The 21,603-nt window shown below is 47.5% G+C and overlaps 1 protein-coding gene across 1 annotated transcript in view; it reads right to left on the reverse strand.

Moving 5' to 3' along the window:
- tmem114 (transmembrane protein 114) overlaps window positions 1-21,311 on the reverse strand; it is a 22,159-nt gene extending 848 nt beyond the window's left edge. Inside the window, exons 1-3 of the mRNA XM_033040257.1 lie at window positions 20,663-21,311; window positions 20,287-20,367; window positions 13,370-13,507 (exon numbers count right to left, since the gene is read on the reverse strand). Of these exons, the coding sequence (XP_032896148.1) occupies window positions 13,370-13,507; window positions 20,287-20,367; window positions 20,663-20,846 (403 nt within the window). The 5' untranslated portion in view covers window positions 20,847-21,311. The remainder of the gene's footprint in view (window positions 1-13,369; window positions 13,508-20,286; window positions 20,368-20,662) is intronic.
- Between the last annotated feature and the right edge of the window lie 292 nt (window positions 21,312-21,603).

The raw sequence follows: 21,603 nt of genomic DNA on the forward strand, positions 1-21,603 counted from the left end.
GTGTGGCACTCACAGGCGATGCAACATCTCTGTCTCTTTATGAAGCCTTAATGCATCCAGACATTCTCCCGGCACAGCCTTGTATTATTGCCACTGGCCATCTCTGCCCGTGTACAATAGTGCAAGGCCTAGTGCAAGGATGCTCTCTGGGAACGGCACTAATTACACAGTGACATCCCAGGTAACGTGAAGCATGTGTTAGTGACTGATACACAATCCAGAATAGCCCCCCCCCCCCCCCCCCCCCCCAGACCACAAAATGCTGGAGTAACTCAGCGGGTCAGGCAGCATCTGTGGAGAACATGGATAGGTGACGTTTCACAGGGTGCTGGAGTAACTCAGCGGGTCAGGCAGCATCTGTGGAGAACATGGATAGGTGACGTTTCACAGAGTGCTGGAGTAACTCAGCGGGTCAGGCAGCATCTGTGGAGCTAAGGAAATAGGCAACGTTTCGGGTCGAAACCCTTCCGGGTTTCGGCCCGAAACGTTGCCTATTTCCAGAAGGGTTTCAGCTCGAAACGTTGCCTATTTCCTTCACTCCATAGATGCTGCTGCACCATAACTCAGCGGGTCAGGCAGCATCTGTGGAGAACATGGATAGGTGACGTTTCACAGAGTGCTGGAGTAACTCAGCGGGTCAGGCAGCATCTGTGGAGAACATGGATAGGTGACGTTTCACAGAGTGCTGGAGTAACTCAGCGGGTCAGGCAGCAGTCAGAGGGTGGTGAATCTGTGGAATTATTTGCCACAGAAGGCTGTGGAGGCCAAGTCTGTGGATATTTTTAAGGCGGAGATTGATAGATTCTTGATTAGTGCGGGTGTCATGATTGAATGGTGAAGTAGACTTGATGGGCCTGAACACTGACTTGGCCTCCACAGCCATCTGCAACAAAGAATTCCACAGATTTACCACCCACTGACTAAAGAAATTCCTCCTCATCTCCCTCCTAAAAGAACGTAATTTAATTCTGAGCTGTGACCTCTAGTCCGAGACTCTCCCACTAGTGGAAACATCCTCTCCACATCCACTCTATACAGGCCTTTCACTATTCTGCTTGAGGAATACAGAGCCTGCACACTCAATGCAACGTGTGGGTCAGGCCACTGAACCGTGAGCAAAGGAAGACTTTGGAATCAATAATGTAATTATCAATAGTCGGTGTGTTTGCTTGGCTTCACGTCACTGAGCTGTGACAAGGACAATGTGTAGATTTGGGAGAAAGGTCAGCTGAAGGTATTAGTGATAAATGCAGAATCAGAGAGGTGAATGGAGAGAGATTACCCAACGCCGGTAGACACAAAATGCTAGAGAAACTCAGCGGGTGAGGCAGCATCTATGTAGACGTTCGCCAATTCCTTCTCTCCATAGATGCTGCCTCACCCGCTGAGTTTCTCTAGCATTTTGTGTCTACCTTGGATTTTACCAGCAACTTTCTTAAAAATTACCAAACGCTCTTGTTTATAAGCTGACAAGAACACCAGCGATATGATACTCCAAGAATAATTTTCCGTGAGGAGTGATCTAACAGATAAAATCTACGGAAAATTCCTCAGGGCTTTAACATGCGGCGAATGCACAAAGTCCTGATTTTATCAGTTCACACAGGGACGTTATCCCTCCAGTGAGGGAACTAGGAGTGAAGAAACACCACACCCAGTCTTGGAGGAATGTCCCCATGGACAGTTGAGCAAAACCCAGAGTATGTGGTGGTAATGGGATCAGTATCTGTGGGTGTTCAATGGTTGCCATGGATGTGGTGGGCGTGAGGTTTGTTTCCCTGCCGTATGACACAACAAGGCAGTACAGTGGCACAGTGGTAGAGTTGCTGCCTCACAGCGCCAGAGTCTACGGGATGTGGATAAATGTGAGGTTATCCACTTTGGTGGCAAAAACTGGAAAGTAGATTATTATCTGAATGGTGGCCGATTAGGAAAGGGGGAGATGCAACGAGACCTGGGTGTCATGGTACACCAGTCATTAAAAGTAGGCATGCAGGTGCAGCAGGCAGTGAAGAAGGCGAATGGTATGTTAGCATTCATAGCAAAAGGATTTGAGTATAGGAGCAGGGAGGTTCTACTGCAGTTGTACAGGGTCTTGGTGAGACCACACCTGGAGTATTGCGTACAGTTTTGGTCTCCTAATCTGAGGAAAGACATTCTTGCCATAGAGGGAGTACAGAGAAGGTTCACCAGACTGATTTCTGGGATGTCAGGACTTTCATATGAAGAAAAACTGGATAGACTAGGTTTGTACTCGCTAGAATTTAGAAGATTGAGGGGGGATCTTATAGAAACTTACAAAATTCTTAAGGGGTTGGACAGGCTAGATGCAGGAAGATTGTTCCCAATGTTGGGGAAGTCCAGAACAAGGGGTCACAGTTTAAGGATAAGGGGGAAATCTTTTAGGACCGAGATGAGGAAAACCTTTTTCACACAGAGAGTGGTGAATCTCTGGAATTCTCTCCCGCAGAAGGTAGTTGAGGCCAGTTCATTGGCTATATTTAAGAGGGAGTTAGATGTGGCCCTTGTGGCTAAAGGGATCAGGGGGTATGGAGAGAAGGCAGGTACAGGATACTGAGTTGGATGATCAGCCATGATCATATTGAATGGCGGTGCAGGCTCAAAGGGCCGAATGGCCTCTACTCCTGCACCTATTTTCTATGTTTCTATGTGTTGGCTGCATGGAGTTTGTACGTTCTCCCCGTGACCGTGTCTGTTTTCTTCGGGTGCTCCGGTTTCCTCTCTCATCCCAAAGATGTGTGGGTTTGTAGGTTAATTGTTTTTTTGTAAATTGTCCATAGTGTGTCAGATAGAACGGCCTAGACACAAAATGCTGGAGTAACTCAGCGGGACAGACAGGCAGCATCTCTGGAGAGAAGGAATGGGCGACGTTTCGGGACGAGGCCCTTCTCTCGACCAGAAACGTCACCCATTCCTTCTCTCCAGAGACGCTGCCTGCCTGTCCCGCTGAGTTACTCCAGCTTTTTGTGTCTACCTTTGATTTAAACCAGGATCTGCAGTTCTTTCCTACACATAGTGTAAAGGGCGATCGCTGGTCGGGCAGACTCGGCAGGCCTGTTTCAACGCTGTATCACTAAACTAAACTAAACTAAACTAAACAACTCCATTAGAGTGAGAGATTCGTTGTCTCGCCACAGGCGACGGTGGAGACCACGTCCGGGGGTATTATTAACGTGCCAGTTGAAAGATTCTTCATTAGTACGGGTGTCAGGGGTTATGGGGAGAAGGCAGGAGAATGGGGTTGAGAGGGAGAGATAGATCAGCCATGATTGAATGGCAGAGTAGACGATGGGCCGAATGGCCTGATCCTGCTCCTATCACTTATGAACATATGAACAATCCATGTACCTGTCCAAATGTCATTTAAATGCTGTTATAGTCCCTGCCTCAACTACCTCCTCCGGCAGCTCGTTCCATACACCAACCACCCTATGTGTGAAAAAGTTACCCCTCAGGTTCCTGTTAAATCTTTCTCCCCTCTCACCTTAAACCTGCCATCTGGTTCTTGATTCCCCTACTCTGGTTAAAAGACTCTGTGCATTCAGCCTATCTAATCCTCTCATGATTTTATATACCTCTTCCGCTATAAGGAATGAAGTCCTAGCCTGCCCCAACCTCTCCCTGTAGCTCAGGCACTCAAGTCCTGGCAACATGCTTGTGAATCTACTCAGCTCCCTTTCCAGCTTAATTGCATCACCAGGCTGACCAAAATTGAACACAACACCTGTATCTCATCAATGTCTTCTGCTTAACCTAGAATTCTGGATGTAAAACGTTCAAGAGCAACATGTGCAGGAAGGAACTGCAGATGCTGCTTTAAATCAAAGTTAGACACAAAATGCCGGAGTAACTCAGCGGGACAGGCAGCATCTATGGAGAGAAGGAATGGGTGACGTTTCGGGTCGAGACCTTTCTTCAGACTGAAAGTCAGGGGAGAGGGAGACACAGAGATAACTCAGCGGGACAGGCAGCATTTATGGAGCGAAGGAAATAGGCGACGTTTCGGGCCGAAACCCTTCTTCAGACTGATGGGGGGTGGGTGGGAGAAAGAAGGAAAAGGGGAGGAGGAGGAGGAGCCCGAGGGCGGGCGGATGGGAGGGTGGGAGGAGACAGCTAGAGGGTTAAGGAAGGGGAGGAGACAGCAAGGGCTAGCAAAATTGGGAGAATTCAATGTTAATGCCATCCGGACGCAAGGTCCCCAGACGGAATATGAGGTGCTGTTCCTCCAATTTCCGCTGTTGCTCACTCTGGCAATGGAGGAGACCCAGGACAGAGAGGTCGGATTGGGAATGGGAGGGGGAGTTGAAGTGCTGAGCCACCGGGAGTTCAGGTAGGTATATCGGGGACAGTCAGACTGGTGGGAGAACTGGGGTGGGGGAGGGAGGGAGAGAGAGGGAAAGCAAGGGCTACTTAAAGTTAGAGAAGTCAATGTTCATACCGCTGGGGTGTAAGCTGCCCAAGCAAAATATGAGGTGCTGTTCCTCCAATTAGTTCTTCAAGACCAACATATCTGAGTTAAGTTGGGTACCAATTGATTAGTAGGACTGGATGTTACAATCCCTAAGATTTCACCACAATTGACATTCTTGGGGGTGACCACTAGGTGAATTTGCTACCAATCAGACACATCTTCAGTTGTGTACCTCAACGTCACTGGGTGTTTCGGCCTTTTATTACAACACACCCTCAGTCGAGGCAGGCAGGCCCACCGCAGGGTGATCAGACCTGGGTGTGTGTCTTATGGTTAGCCTCTAGATGGTCACATGGCAGCCGAGACAGCATCTTTCCTCTTCAGCCACAGCCAGTGACTGCTCCGTTCAGCGGCATTGGCCAGTTCTTTTATTGCTCTCCTTTGTGCCTGGCCAGAGATGGAACTGACATATAGATCTGATTGAATGGTGAAGTGAGCTGTATTTCACCAGACCACTTCTATTCATAGTCCCAGCATTTCAGCACGAAGGCAGTGAAGATATACATTTTTCTAATCAAATTCTGCATATGAAATGAGATAGGATTTATGGTTTATGCATTCAAAATTAGGTTATGGCAATCCAGACTACAAATGCGACTAATTATGAAATGTACTCGAGTGTATAATATAATTATGTCCAGTATATTCCAGTTACAGCAGAGAATTTTCGCCCGCGAGTTTTCTAATGTTTTGATCCGATTCACAGTGTGTCAGATGTAGTGAGGTTCACTTTACTCCGCGCTGGAGTGAAGGACATTGCTTCTGTATTAAGCCCGAGACAGGTGTCCGATTATCAAAAACCTTCTGACTGTAAACTTTCAAAAAGGTTGAGAATTCAAATCTTTCAATTGTCCCAAATTAACATAAATCCAAACCGCAAACTACCACATAATAAGATAACACCAATATGAAGGATGTAGGATGATCATGTTGAATGGCGGTGCTGGCTCGAAGGGCCAAATGGCCGACTCCTGCACCGATTTTTCTATGTTTCTATGAACTGCAGATGCTGGTTTAAGCCGAAGATCGACACAAAATGCTGGAGTAACTCAGCGGGACGGGCAGCATCTCTGGAGAGAAGGAATGGGTGACGTTTCAGGTCGGGTCAGAAGAAGGGTCGTGACCCAAAACGTCACCCACTCCTTCCAACAACAACATTAAGCTGCAGAAACAAGGAACTGCAGATGCTGGTTTACAACAGAAGACACAAAGTGCTGCAGTAGGTCCAGGCAGCCAAGACGTGGACAAGTGACGTGTCACAGAGTGCTGGAGTAACTCAGCAGGTCAGGCAGCGGGTCAGGCGGGGAGACCATGGATAGGAGACGTTTCAGGTCAGGATCCCTCAAATAGGACACATTTTGGGTCAGGTCCTTCAATTTGAAGAAGGGTCCCAACCTAAAACGTCACCTATCCATGTTCTCCACAGATGCTGCCTGACCCGCTGAGTTACTCCAGCACTCTGTGAAACGTCACCTATCCATGTTCTCCACAGATGCTGCCTGACCCGCTGAGTTACTCCAGCACTCTGTGTCGACTCCAACAATATTGAGCTGCCGTGCTCTACAGAAACTATCATCCAAAGTCTCCAATTTCAAAGCAATTGCAAGTTGCTTGGTCGTCTCAGACCCGCTGAGTTACTCCAGCACTCCGTGACCTTTTTTTTGTAAACCAGCATCTGCAGCTCCTGTGTCTCTACTTTGGTCAATTATGCATTGAGTTATTTGGGCACACATTTGCTAAAAATAACTGAATACAGGCATCTATTTATAATCCAAATAATCAGTTTGGAAAGTGTCACAGTGGCATCGAAATCCCCGGGATAGATTATTGGAGAAACTAGTCACCATAGAAACCTTTTGATAGCTTCTATCCCGCCTGCCTGCAGACATATATGACAACAATAGAACCTAATCAATGCCTATCATGTGGAACAAAGTAAGAGATTCAGCTCTGATACAATTACAGCAGCTGAACGTTCGAGGATTCCGTGCTGACTGTGAACATGCAGTGAATGCCGTCAGAGAACACAACAAATCTCACAGGGACAGACACAAAATGCTGGAGTAACTCAGCGGGACAGGCAGCATCTCTGGAGAGAAGGGATGGGTGACGTTTCGGGTCAAGACTTTCTTCAGACTGAGAGCCACGGGAGAGGGAAACTAGAGATATGCTTTGTTGTTACTTCCTCCTCGCTAACATCGATCTATTCTACATTTTCCATGATCTCCATCCCCTTTGATGTCTCATTCTCACACCTTATACTTCCTTATCTCTGTATCTCCCTCTCCCCTGACTCTCTGTCTGAAGAAAGGTCTCGACCCGAAACGTCACCCATTCCTTCTCTCCGGAGATGGTGCCTGTCCCGCTGAGTTACTCCAGCATTCTGTGTCCATCTTCGGTTTAAACCAGCATCTGCAGTTCCTTCCTACACATCACACAGGGACACTGATCAATTGAATATATCAGGCAAAGGGTTCATAGTCACAGAGTTATGACAGCACAGGAACAGGTGCTTCAGCCCACCTTGTCTATGCTGATCACGGTGGCAAATTGTCCCATTTGCCTGCATTTGGCCCAAACACCTGAACACCTCACCCACCCGAATATCCGTCCAAATGGCTGCTATTGGTCGTAATTGTCTCAGCTTCGGCCGCTACCCCAGGCAGCTCGTTCCAGAAACAAACTTCCCTCTGAGTGAAAAAGCTGCCCCTCAGCTCCCTCTTAAATCTTTTAAGATTATTTTTCTATAATCTTAATATTCCAGAAGTCAAAAAATACAGTATTAAGTTTCCGAGAAACACTAACAGCAAATATTAAGTTAACCTTGCTTAAATTACTGGATCTGTAAAAAAAAGACAACATTGAAGTTGCTAATTGCCGTGCGTTGACGGAGCCGGCGGCCATCCGCCCCTGGGTCTGTGGGGCCCGCGGCCATCGGCCCCTGGGTCTGTGGGGCCCGCGGCCATCGGCCCCTGGGTCCGTGGAGCCCGCGGCCATCGGCCCCTGGGTCTGTGGGGCCCGCGGCCATCGGCCCCATGGTCTGTGGGGCCCGCGGCCATCGGCCCCTGGGTCTGTGGGGCCCGCGGCCATCGGCTCCTGGGTCCGTGGAGCCCACGTCTGAGGCCCGGGGTTGGCGCCACGGAGGCGTCCGGAGAGGATCTGGTGGCGATAGTGGAGAGGACAACGCGGCGGTTGATGATGGCGGCGACCGGCGGACGAGGACGGACACGTGGAAGTGTGGACGCCGCTGCTGGGGGAAGGAACAAAGGAGGAGCCGGTGTAGGGGGAGCGCCGTGAGCGGGTGGGGGATGGGGAGAACAAAGGGAGATGGCACGGATACTGCGTAGACTTGTAGCTTTGTCCGTGTCCTTTACCTAGCGACTATTCGCATACCTTGAGTGTCTAAAACAAACAACTTCACTGTGACTCGTCACATGTGACAACAACATATTCATTCATTCATCTCTTTGGGTAGTGAAAAAGTGTATTATGTTTACATGTTAATAACCTTTCATCAGAACTAACCCCCACATCAGTCTGAAGAAGGGTCTCGACCCGAAACGTCACCCATTCATTCGCTCCATAGATGCTGCCTCACCCGCTGAGTTTCTCCAGCTTTTTTGTCTACATCAGAACCAACAAACTCTGACAATCTGGCAACACTATTTATCCATATTTGCTGATGTCATTATTGGGTCCAGTCAGAAGATGCATCACCGGAAAACTTGTTAGAGACTGATTCATAGTATCGACCAGAAGACTCACCCACCATCAACCCAGGCAGTTGTGAATCTGTGGAATTCTCTGCCACAGAAAGCAGTGGAGGCCAATTCACTGGATGTATTCAACAGAGAGTTAGATATAATTCTTAGGGCTAACGGATTAAAGGGATATGGGGGAAATGCAGGAACGGGATATTGATTTTGGATGATCAGCTCGAAGGGTCGAATGGCCTACTCCTGCACCTATTTTCTATATCTCTATGTTTCTACGAGAATAAAATAGCTGCCTTGATAAATAATAGCACAGAGCTGTGTAGAGCAGGAGATGTGATTGATTGGTACCCTCTCAGAAAGCCAGCACGCTTGATGATTTGGATGGCTTTGTTCTATACTGTATGATTCAAAAGTCATCCAAATCTAATTTCACAAAATCACACTCTGACTAGGAATATGTGCCACCTTCCCATTATGTTTCATGCACTACAATCCCTGGACATAGTTATGTGAAAACGCACACCTCCAGATTCAGGAACAGTTTCTTCCCAGCTGTTATCAGGCAACTGAACCATCCCACCACAACTAGAGAGCGGTCCTGAACTACTATCTACCTCATTGGTGACCCTCGGACTATCCTTGATCGGACTTTACTGGCTTTACCTTGCACTAAACGTTATTCCCTTATCATGTATCTGTACACTGTAAATGGCTCGATTGTAATCATGTATTGTCTGTCCGCTGACTGGATAGCACGCAACAAAAGCTTTTCACTGTACCTCGGTACACGTGACAATAAACTAAACTGAACTGAAACCTACAGTTTCTCCATAGCTGCTCCCTGAAGGCAAATCATCACATCAACTGCACACATCTAACTCACTGTTCCTTGCAAGCCTTGGACTCCACGCCACTGGATCCCAGATCTGTCAAGGACCCCACGTGGGGCGGCTGTCTGTGCACCAGTCTCCCCACATTAAACAAAGTCACGCACAGGTGTCCTCCATGAGAGGACAGTCATACTTGTTTCGAGTGACCGCCGATGTATGTATGTATAACAAGCCGATTAACCTACAAACCTGCACGACTTTGTGGTGTGGGAGGAAACCGCAGCATACGGAGGAAATCCGCGCGGTCACGGGGAGAACGAACGAATTCCACACAGACAGCACCCGTGGTCAGGATTGAACCTGGGTCCCTGGCGCTGTGGGGGAACAACTCTACCGCTGCGCCACCGTGCCGCCCTAATTTATTCATCAAGACGACATAGATGACAGAAAATGGTGAACAGAATCGAATCTAAATCAGAGTGAAGTAAGAAATAAAGGAAGATACAAACATTTGCAGAAACCTGTGACAACTGAGGGTTGCGGCAGAACCCGGGGGACTTGCAGTTCATGTGGACTAGTGCTGAGCCACCCTGTTAATCATCGTCCATCGACATCGTCCATCGTCCATCGACATCCTTCCAACATATCTCAAACTGTCTACCAACTCAAACCCAGCCTCCCAATAACATTCTCTCCCCCTCCTCAATATTATCCCCCCACCCCCCAACAAGTTTAGTTTGGTTTAGAGATACAGCGCGGAAACAGACTCAGCCAGCCTGTGCAACCAGTGATCACCCCGCACATTAACATTATCCTACACACCAGGGACAATTTACAGATGTCACCAAACTTAATTAACCTGCAAACCTCTATGACTTTGGAGTGTGGGAGGAAACCGGAGCACCTGGAGAAAACCTCCTGGAGGTCATAGGGAGAACGTACAAACTCCGTACAGACAGCGCCCATACAAACAGCCATCGAACCCGGGTCTCTGACTCTGTTAGGCGGCAACTCTACCACTCCGCCACCGTGCCACTCAACTATCTGCTGCTAAGGTACTGGCAGGAGGTGAAGAGGAAAGGTGTGTGTACTTGAATCAGAGCACACACCTTGGTGCACATTAGAATCTCAATAATCTACAAGCCACATGTTTGCGCACAGACAAGTGTGCAGGAATTAAACTTCTATTCCATGGAAAATAAATGAATCCATATTTTTCAGATGATGTGGCACATGGTAACATTTATACGTGAGCCGACTGTGGAACACTTCCAGGGAATACAGAATTCGAGGACAGGAACTTGATTCATAAGGTGCAGGGCTGATAGAGTGTTGCAGACAATTCCAAACAAACAGTGTTTCTGTAATCTTGCATAGAACACAACGTGCTGGAGTAACTCAGCAGACCAGGCAGTATCTCTGGAGTCGTACAGCACGGAATCATGCTCTTTGGTCCAACTTGTCCCTGCCGACCACCATGCCCCATCTACGCTAGTCCTACCTGCCACATATGGCCCATATCCCTATAAACCTTTCCTATCCGTGTACCTGTGGAAATGTTTTTTAAGTGTTGTTATTGTATCTATCCTCTGGCAGCAACATCCATGTACCCACCACCCTCTGTGTGAAAGAGTTGCCTATCGGGTTCCTATTAAAATGAAGTTCCCCTGACCCAATCTCGACCCGACATAGGTACATACATAGATACATAGACAGCAGGTGCAGGAGTAGGCCATTCAGCCCTTGGAGCCAGCAACACCACTCAATGTGATCACGGCTGATCATCCACAATCAGAACCCCGTTCCTGCCTTCTCCCCATATCCCCTCGCCCTAAGAGCTCTATATAACTCTCTTTTGAGAGTCACCTATCCATGTTCTTCAGAATTGCTGCCTGACCCGCTGAGTTACTCCAGCACTCTGTGGTCTATATCTATCTTATCTGTTACTACCGTACCTGGACTTCCCTGTGGAAGTAGCTCCAACACATGGTAGCGGTGGTCCATGAGGGGGTCTCACCTGCCTCCTCAAGAACATTTAAGGAGTGGTAATAAATGTTGACTTACAATCACAGACATGAATAACAGAAACAAAACCGCATTAGCAATCTAGTAACAACAGATTGTAATGTCGACAATGTGTCACAGCCTGCCCTCTCCTCATTCTCATCCACTTCACCTCCCAGTACTTTCCCACCGGTCCGTCCTTCTCCTCGCCTGCCACTCCCCTCTCATCAGCCCAACTCTCCTCACCTGTTGCACTCAGTTGCCTCTGATCACCAATTAACCCGGTATATAGACTCTCCTCACCGTTCACACAGTGCCAGATTGTTCTCAGCATTCATGCAAGACTCTCCAGCGATTTCCCGACTTCCTGCCTGGCTTCGACTCTCCTTTCGTCTGTCCCTCGCCGGTTTGTTTGCATCGTGTGTTGGATCTCCTGGTTACCGGACTTTCCGCTACCCCGACTACGTCTCCTGCCTGCCCCTCTTCGGAACCCTCGCTCAATCCTGAGCCTCTGTGTGAGTACTGTGTACCCATTCCTGTGTTACTACTCTGTGTTACAGTATCGTAATAAAGTTCGTTGCCAACTATACCTGCCTGATTCTGTGCTGCTATTGGGTCCAAGCTATACCCGTTACACAATGCTGGTATCATGGGAATGTCAACTGTGAAGTAGAGATACTCGCAGGTCAGTAATTGACTTTCATTCCCTTCGGACTTGATGTTGACAAATTTCTATTCATAGCCATGAACAAATACATTTTTTGTGAAATTCAGTAACATGGACGTTCTGAACACTAAATCACATCGTTTATCAAAACAACAGCTCCTGATGTTGCCAAGTCTGTCTTTGCACGTCTTCCCCAATCAATGTCAGTAGGTCTCCCGCCCACTTGATGTGTATCTAACTCTTCAACTCCATGAAATCATTATCTGGTGATTAGGAAGTGAATAGAGCTTGACCTGGGTTAAAACATGGTCACAGAGCTATCCACACATGCTGTGGACAGGTCTCGAGCTGAAACATCATCTATTCCTTCTCTCCAGAGATGCTGCCTATCCCGCTGAGTTACTCCAGCATTTTGTGTCTATATCCAGAGATGCTGCCTGTCCACTGAGTGACTCCAGCTTTTTGTGTCTGATTAGGAAGTGGATACAGGTTCAAGAACAGCTTCTTCCCAACAACCATCAACGTCAGCAACTTTGACATTCTATGGACAGTGTCTTTAGTTGTACAGGCTGGTTTAGTATTGCTATGATTACCAAGTACTGTATTACTGTGAAAGGAACTGTTGTGGAGATGGAGATAAAACGACAATTGATAGTGGAAGGGTTGAGACATATGAGAGCCCGCAGAAAGTGGTTTGAGAGAGATGGAATGCAGAGCTATGTAACGTGAAGCTGGACAAGTGGGAGCTCGGGAGCCCTGAATAGATGGTCCGTCTAATAATCGCAAAGGAAGCCTACATTCCCTCACACTTACCTGAAGTGAGGGTGGGCAAGACAGGGAACAGTTATTGTCATAGAGTCATAGAGTGATACAGTGTGGAAACAGGCCCTTTGGCCCAACTTGCCCACACTGGCCAACAATGTCCCAGCTACACTAGTCCCACCTGACTGCGTTTGGTCCATATCCCACAAAACCTGTCCTATCCATGTACCTGTTTCTTAAATGTTGGGATAGTCCCAGCCTCAAGTACCTCCTCTGGCAGCTTGTTCCATACACCCACCACCCTTTGTGTGAAAAAGTTACCCCTCAGATTCCTATTAAATATTTTTCCCTTCACCTTGAACCTATGTCCTCTGGTCCTCGATTCCCCTACTCTGGGCAAGAGACTCTGTGCATCTACCCGATCTATTCCTCTCATGATTTTATACACCTCTATAAGATCCCCTCATCCTCCTGTGCTCCAGGGAATAGAGACCCAATAGTTCAGGAAGATTATTGGGCATGCAGAGAGAAAAAAAGCAAGTGTGTAAAGTTGTTTACATTGCACCAGAATGTAACAGTGAACATTCTCCAGATATAACCAACATTCAGGCAGCGGGCGTTAGTTATTCAAAGATAGTTGGACAGGTACAGTACCTGCATAGGATCTGGGCCAAATACAGGCAAATGGGACTAGCGTGGAGAGGGCAGCTTTGTCAGTATGGGGGAGTTGGGCCGAAGGGCCTGTTTATAGGCTGAGTGACTCTGTGACTCTCTGGATGACTCTATTCATTGAGGTGGGGGTGATGGAAAACTTCAGTGTCGGGAAGCCGGCAGAAGATTGCGGAAAACAAAACAAACAAAATGAAGGAACGGAGATCGTAAATCCAGGCTGCCTTACCTCCGAAAAGAAAAAGAGTTGCCGTCAGCAACAGCAGGGCGTAGGCTTGCGCTAAAATACCGATGCAGCCCACCATTCCTCCAAATACCATCAGGATGAGGCTGAGAGGAAGCAGAACAACAAAGGTCCCGTGCATGTCTGTAAATAAAGGAAGATGGAGGGTCACTGGGTTACTCAATGAAGCCATTCCTGCCATCCAAACACTTCCAGAATAATCTCAGTGGAAGTCATTCCCTCTCAGTAATGAATGAATGAACGAATGTTTATTGGCCAAGTATTCACATACAAGGAATTTGCCTTGGTGCTCCGCCCACAAGTGACAACATGACACACAGTGACACATAAAACATTAAACATTAATAATAAAACATTATTGATTAAACATGTGAATTAAATAAAATACCAGAGCATATCCTGCCTTCTCCCCAGAACCCCTGACGTCTGTACTAACCAAGAATCTATCTATTTCTCCCTTAAAAATATCCACTGACTTGGCCTCCACAGCCGTCTGTGGTAAAGAATTCCACAGATTCACCACCCTCTGACTAAAGATTGTTCAAAGATCTGCCTCATCTCCCATCCTTTTCCGGGTTTTGATCTTTTACTGGTCTTGTGGGAATTGTGAATTGCTTGTGCCACCTGCATGACAGCTTCATCTGTGTTTGACACGTTTCAGACGGCCTAGTCTCGCAAATGCCTCCGTCATCTTCCACAAAAAGACTGGGCTCAGAACAAATCAGTGAGCTTGGTGATTTTAGTCTGACGTATTGAGCCGTGACATCGCCATAGAAACATAGACAATAGGTGCAGGAGTAGGCCATTCGGCCCTTCGAGCCAGCACCGCCATTCACTGTGATCATGGCTGATCATCCACAATCAGTACCCCGTTCCTGCCTTCTCCCCATATCCCCTGTCTCCGCTATTTATAAGAGCTCTATCTCACTCTCTCTTGAAAGCATCCAGAGAATTGGCCTCCACTGCTTTCTGAGGCAGAGACTTCCACAGACTCACAACTCTCTGGGTGAAAACGTTTCTCCTCATCTCCGTTCTAAATGGCTTACCCCCTATTCTTAAACTATGGCCCCAGGTTCTGGACTCCCTCAACATCGGGAACATGTTTCCTGCCTCTAGCGTGTCCAAACCCTTAATAATCTCATATGTTTCAATAAGAAAACCTCTCATCCTTCTAAAGCCCAGAGTTTACAAGCCCAGCCGCTCCATTCTCTCAGCATATGACAGTCCCGCCATCCCGGGAATTACTCCATCATTCCATCTGGGACTGATCTTGTATTTGGTCACCTCCAGTAGGAGCGAAGAATATTTGTTCATTTTTATTTTGACAACAAGCTGGACATCCCTGAAGTTGTCATCAATGTGACTGTGATGAAATGTCACTAATGGACTGCCTTGCTTCCACTGCGAACCTCAGTGTCAGGCTGTTCCCCCTGCCCTTGGGCTGTTGACTTGATATGTTGAAGGCCTTTATTGTCAGAAGCACTAATGGAGTGCCAGCTCTGTAATATTTCAGCTCAGCCGTTCCACCATCTCATTGTCATGTCAAAACGATGAAACATTACTGTCATCTTCTGACGGAGAAAAAGCATCTTTAACCCTCTTGCCTCAGACTTGTCCTCATGCACTCACTCACATACCACCAATCAACTCTCCATGAACCATACACACGTATTAATATTGTGGAGGAGGACATGAAGACAAAATAGCTATTATTAACCATGTCAGAAATAGGCAGGAAGAGAGCAGGATTTCCAAGATTCATGAAGACACAAGAGAAATGAAGACACGAGGAATCGCAGATGCTGATTTACAAAAATAAGTGCCAGAGTAACTCAGCAGGTCAGGCAGCATCTGTGGAGAACATGGATAGATGACGTTTCACAGAGTGCTGGAGTAACTCAGCGGGTCAGGCAGCATATCTGGAGAACATGGATAGGTGACGTTTCACAGAGTGCTGGAGTAACTCAGCGGGTCAGGCAGCATCTGTGCAGAACATGGAAAGGTGACGTTTCACAGAGTGCTGGAGTAACTCAGCGGGTCAGGCAGCATCTGTGGAGAACATGGATAGGTGACGCTTCGGGTCAGGGCTCTTTTTCAGACGGATTGTGGTGGGGAAAGAAAGCTGGAAGAGGTCAGTGTGGGCCAACGCCAGGTAATTTATTGGTGGATGTGGGCAAAGGGGGTTTTGAGGTGATATTTTGGGTTGGGATTCTTCTAAAGACTGATTGTAGCAATGTTTCAGGTCAGGACCTTCTCATCCACATCCACCTATCACTCACTAGGCTTTGTCCCGCCCCACCTCTCTTCCAGGTTGCTCCTCACTACCACAATTTGTCTGAAGATGGATCCCGACCCATCTATGGAGTGAAGGAAATAGGCAACGTTTCGAGCTGAAACCCTTCTGGAAATAGGCAACGTTTCGGGCCGAAACCTGGAAGGGTTTCGACCCGAAACGTTGCCTATTTCCTTAGTTCCATAGATGCTGCCTGACCCGCTGAGTTACTCCAGCACTCTGTGAAACGTCACCTATCCATGTTCTCCACAGATGCTGCCTGACCCGCTGAGTTACTCCAGCACTCTGTGAAATGTCACCTATCCATGTTCTCCACAGATGCTGCCTGACCCGCTGAGTTATGGTGCAGCAGCATCTATGGAGCTAAGGAAATAGGCAACGTTTCGGGCCGAAACCCTTCTGGAAATAGGCAACGTTTCGGGCCGAAACCCAGAAGGGTTTCGGCCCAAAACGTTACCTATTTCCTTAGCTCCATAGATGCTGCTGCACCCGCTGAGTTACTCCAGCACTCTGTGAAATGTCACCTATCCATGTTCTCCACAGATGCTGCCTGACCCGCTGAGTTACTCCAGCACTGTGCAGCACCTGTCCCACTTACGCGATTTTTTTCGGCGACTTGCCGGCACCCGTCATAGACGCAGCAGGTTGCCAAAAATGTTCAACATGTTGAAAATCCAGCGGTGACCAGAACAGGTGTCACCCCGTGACATTACTCACAGCAGGGGAATCGAGGACTAGAGGACATAGGTTCATGCTGATGGGGGAAAGATTTAATAGGAATCCGAGGGGTAACTTTCACACACTGAGGGTGATGGGTGTATGGAACAAGCTGCCAGAGGAGGTAGTTGAGGCTGGGACTATCCCATCATTTAAGAAACAGTTGGACAGGTACATGGATAGGACAGTTTGGAGGGATATGGACCAAGTGCAGGCAGGTGGGACTAGTGTAGCTGGGACATTGTTGGCCGGTGTGGGCAAATTGGGGCGAAGGGCCTTCTTTCCACACTGTTTCACTCTATGACTCTATGACTCTAGATAGGGTGAATGGGTTATTTTCTAAGGGTCAGGGAATAAAAAAACTGGAGTGCATGAGTTTAAGGTGAGAGGAGAAAGATTTAATAGGAATCTGAGGAGCAACTTTTTCACACAGAGACAGGGCGATGTAAGGAATGAGCTGCCAGAGAAAGAAGTGGAGACAGGAACAAAGCAACATTTAGAAGACATGTAGACATGGATAGGGAAGGTTTAGAAGGATATGGATCAAGTGCATGCAAATGGGAGGAGCTTAGTTGGGGCACCTTGGCCAGCATGGACGAGTTGGGCCGAAGGGCCTCTATGGCTCAACAACCACCTGTGAGCAAAAATTATGCTAAATTTTAATTTATCTTCACCCTCTTGGAATTCAATGAACATCTATCTTGATGTAGAGAATGTGCAGAAGACTGCTCTTGATTCTATATAAAGTGATCTGTAACGTAGACAGCAGGTTTCATCAGTATCTGCCAATGCCTGCAGAATGTTAGAGCAGGGTCTATACAATTATTGAAGCCAGCAATCCAGAATATGACATTTCACAATTCTTACGGTTCAGAATTCACTGTTGTCAAGGATACGCTCGTTCATCTCTCTCTCCTTCCCAATTCATCAACGTCTCTGAAGTTATTCCAAAAAGTGGTGCTAATGTCCTGCACTTTGCTGCTGTCCATCACACTCCAGATGAATATTTATCATGCATTATATATCTTGGTTCAGTTTGTTGAACAAAGATTCCTCTTCTATTCAAGGAAACAAAGACTTACTGTAAGTCCAAATTTAAGAACAGCTTCTTGCCTCTTATCACCAGTCTAAAGAAGGTCCTGACCCAAAACGTCAAGATGCTGCCTGACCCGCTGAGTTACTCCAGCACTCTGTGAAATGTCACCTATCCATGTTCTCCACAGATGCTGCCTGACCCGCTGAGTTACTCCAGCACTCTGTGAAATGTCACCTATCCATGTTCTCCACAGATGCTGCCTGACCCGCTGAGTTACTCCAGCACTCTGTGAAATGTCACCTATCCAAGTGCCATTAAAAATGGTCGTATCGGTTTCCATGTGTCCTCTGGCAGTTCATTCTAAATATGAAATGTTGTCCCTGAGGTCCCTCCTAAACCTCTCCCCTCTCACCGTAAGCCTGTGCCCTCTAGTTTTAGAATCCTCTACCCTGGGAAAAAGAATGTGAGTGTTGACTTTATCCGTGCCCCTCATGATCTTGTCCACCTCAAAGCGTCACCCCTCAGCCTCCTCCACTCCAGGGGAAGGAGTCCCAGCCTCTGCAACCTCTGGCTGTAACTCGCCAGTTATCCCTGGTCATTGTCCTCTTCCGTTAGCCCTGCATCAAGCTGCTCATCACCACATCAAACGCACCATTATTCACTGAAGTGTCGAATCAAGTCCGACAATAGATCTTCCTATTTTCTGATATGTTCTACTCTGCGCTTGTCATGTTTTTGTCTTCCAGTCGAAGCACAACAACATGCGAGTAACATGCCGTCTAGCGAGCTGGCAGGGATTAATTGACCGAGCACCTTGCTGCTCATGCCTGCCCCAGCTCACAGCAACTTCCAGCACATTAATCGTGCTTTCATCAATCACAACTCAGATGGAAATGAATGAACAAATCCAGGTAATTCTGGTTACTGTCGGGCATCTATATATCTTGCCGCCATTGACACAAATAGACCCCTTTTCAGACAGTGGACAAAATCCTCCAACATTTTTGCCACCTCCAACGGGATCCCACTACTGACCACATCTTCCCATCTCCACCCCTTTATACTTTCCGCAGAGACCGTTCCCTCCATAACTCCCTGGTCAACTCGTCCCTTCCCACCCAAACCACCCCCTCCCTGGGTACTTTCCCCAGCAACTGCAGGAGATGCAACACCTGTCCCTTTACCTCCCCTCCCGACTCCATCCAAGGACCAAAACTGTCTTTCCAGGTGAGGCAGAGGTTCACTTGCACCTCCTCCAACCTCATCTACTGTATCCGCTGTTCCAGGTGTCAACTTCTCTACATCGGCGAGACCGAACACAGGCTCGGCAATCGTTTCCGATGTTGGGGGAGTCCAGAACCAGGGGTCACAGTTTAACAATAAGGGGTCGGCCATTTAGGACTGAGATAAGGAAAAACTTTTTCACCCAGAGAGTTGTGAATCTGTGGAATTCTCCACCACAGAAAGCAGTGGAGGCCAATTCACTGGATGTTTTCAAGTGAGAGTTAGATTGAGCTCTTAGGGCTAACGGAATCGAGGGATATGGGGAGAAAGCAGGAATGGGGTACTGATTTTAGATGATCAGCCATGATCACATTGAATGGTGGTGCTGGCTCGAAGGGCCGAATGGCCTACTCCATCTATGTTTTCTATGTTTCTATGTGCTCTGAACTCCACACTCTGCAGGCTGGTGTCCTGTCCACCGCAGGTAACCAGGTCATCAAATGTCTTCAATTCTATTATGCCCTCCAGCCAAACAGCTACATAGACACACACACACACATAGACACACACACACACACACATAGACACACACACACATACATACACACACACACACACACACACACATAGACACACACACGCACACATAGACACACACACACACATAGATACACACACACACATAGACACACACACACACACATGGACACACACCCATAGACACACACACACACCCATAGACACACACACACATACACACACACACATAGACACAGACACACGTACACACATAGACACGTACACACATAGACACACACACACACATGGACACACACACACACACATGGACACACACACACACATGGACACACACACACACACATAGACACATGGACACATAGACACACGTACACACATAGACACACACATAGACACATGGACACACACACAGACACATGGACACATACACACAAACACACACATAGACACACACATAGACACACACACACACATACACACACACACACAGACACACGTACACACACACACACAGACAGACACACGTACACACACACACACACACACACACACACACACACATAGACACATAGACACATACACACTAAGAGCTAAATCTAACTCCCTTGTGAAAACATCCAGTGATTGGCCTCCACTGCCTTCTGTGGCAGAGAATTCCACAGCATGTGCATGTAAGCCGATGTCATACATCATTCTCATGAAATGTTCAAGAAGGAACCGCGGATGCTGGTAAATCGAAGGGAGACAAAAATGCTGGAGAAACTCAGCGGGCGAAACGTTGCCTATTTCCTTCGCTCCATAGATGCTGCCGCGCCTGCTGAGTTTCTCCAGCATTTTTGTCTACCATCATTCTCATGAAAACCGGTAGTAATCTTATCATGATATTAATTGCCACAACTGGGTGTAAGTGAATCGAGCCATGTGTGGTGGCGTTCCTCTTCAGCCTGTCCGGGCAGAGGCAACCACACTAAACCTCAGACTTGATCATTTGTCATTTAAAACTGTGAGCGGTCCCTGCGTTTCGCGGCAAGCGGTTTAAAATAGTCACCGTTATGCATTTTCATGGGGAAAGATTAAAAATAAAACACTTACTTAAAAGTTGTCTCTGCGAGGCAGTGAAGTTTGCATTTCCTCCCCGGAATGGATTCATTAAAGGAAAACATTTATTCTCGACTGTAAACAAAGACACAAAGGCAGGTGTAACGTGTGGAGTATTGATCTCATTATTCTTATAGAAATAAGCTGTTACATTAGGGATAGTTCGATAACCTTACATTGCAAGTAGCTGCACAGCACGGAAACAGGCCCTTCGGCCCACCTTGTTCATGCTGGCCATGGTATTTGGTTACATTTTTCACAGCGCTGCATCGACTACAACATCTCTAACACTCACGCGGCGGTCAATAACACTTCATGCCGAGCGGGAGTACATCACTTTGATCAAATGTTGACAGTATTTCAGGCTTACCTTTGCACGTTCTCCACAGGCCGGAGTGGGAGCTGAGGCGCTGGCTGGAGTTGGAGGCGGTTTCCAGTTTGGAAGCGTCGATGATGTACCAGAAGTTGGTGCCGATCGCCACGACCAGGAAGATGAAGCTGGTGGCGCCGGTCAAAGCCACGGACACCGTCAGGAAACTGAAGGTCAGCTTCATCTTTAGCGGCCGCCGGCTGCCGGGCGCGTCTACAAGGATATACTCGGGTATATAAGGATCTACTGGGATCTACAAGGATCTACTGTGATCTACAAGGATCTACTGGGGGTATATCAGGATCTACTGGGGTATATATGGATCTACTGGGGTATATCAGGATCTACTGGGGTATATCAGGATCTACTGGGGGTATATCAGGATCTACTGGGGGTATATCAGGATCTACTGGGGGTATATCAGGATCTACTGGGGTATATCAGGATCTACTGTGGTATATCAGGATCTACTGGGGGTATATCAGGATCTACTGGGGTATATCAGGATCTACTGGGGTATATCAGGATCTACTTAAAGGCCTTGAGGATCTACAGAGGATTTTTAAGGACCTTTTAAGGATCTAGAAAGGTCTATAAGGATCTACTAGGATTGTTTTTTTTAGTTTAGAAATACAGCACGGAAACAGGCCGTTCGGCCCACCGGGTCCAAGCCGATTTAATACTTTCTATCCTACACACACACTAGGGACAATTTCCACATTTACACCAAGCCAATTAACCTACAAACCTGCACGTCTTTGGAGTGTTGGAGTCTCGGAGAAAAGCCACGCATCGACGGGGAGAACTCCGTATAGACAGCACCTGTAGTGGGGTTTGAACCCGGGTCTCCGGCGCTGTAAGGCAGCAAATCTACCGCTGCGCCACCGTGCCCGCGCCACCAGGATCTGGTAGGGTCTACACAAGGGTCTACAATGGTCTCC

Source organism: Amblyraja radiata, chromosome 22 (assembly GCF_010909765.2).
Source record: "Amblyraja radiata isolate CabotCenter1 chromosome 22, sAmbRad1.1.pri, whole genome shotgun sequence".
Classification (NCBI taxonomy): domain Eukaryota; kingdom Metazoa; phylum Chordata; class Chondrichthyes; order Rajiformes; family Rajidae; genus Amblyraja; species Amblyraja radiata.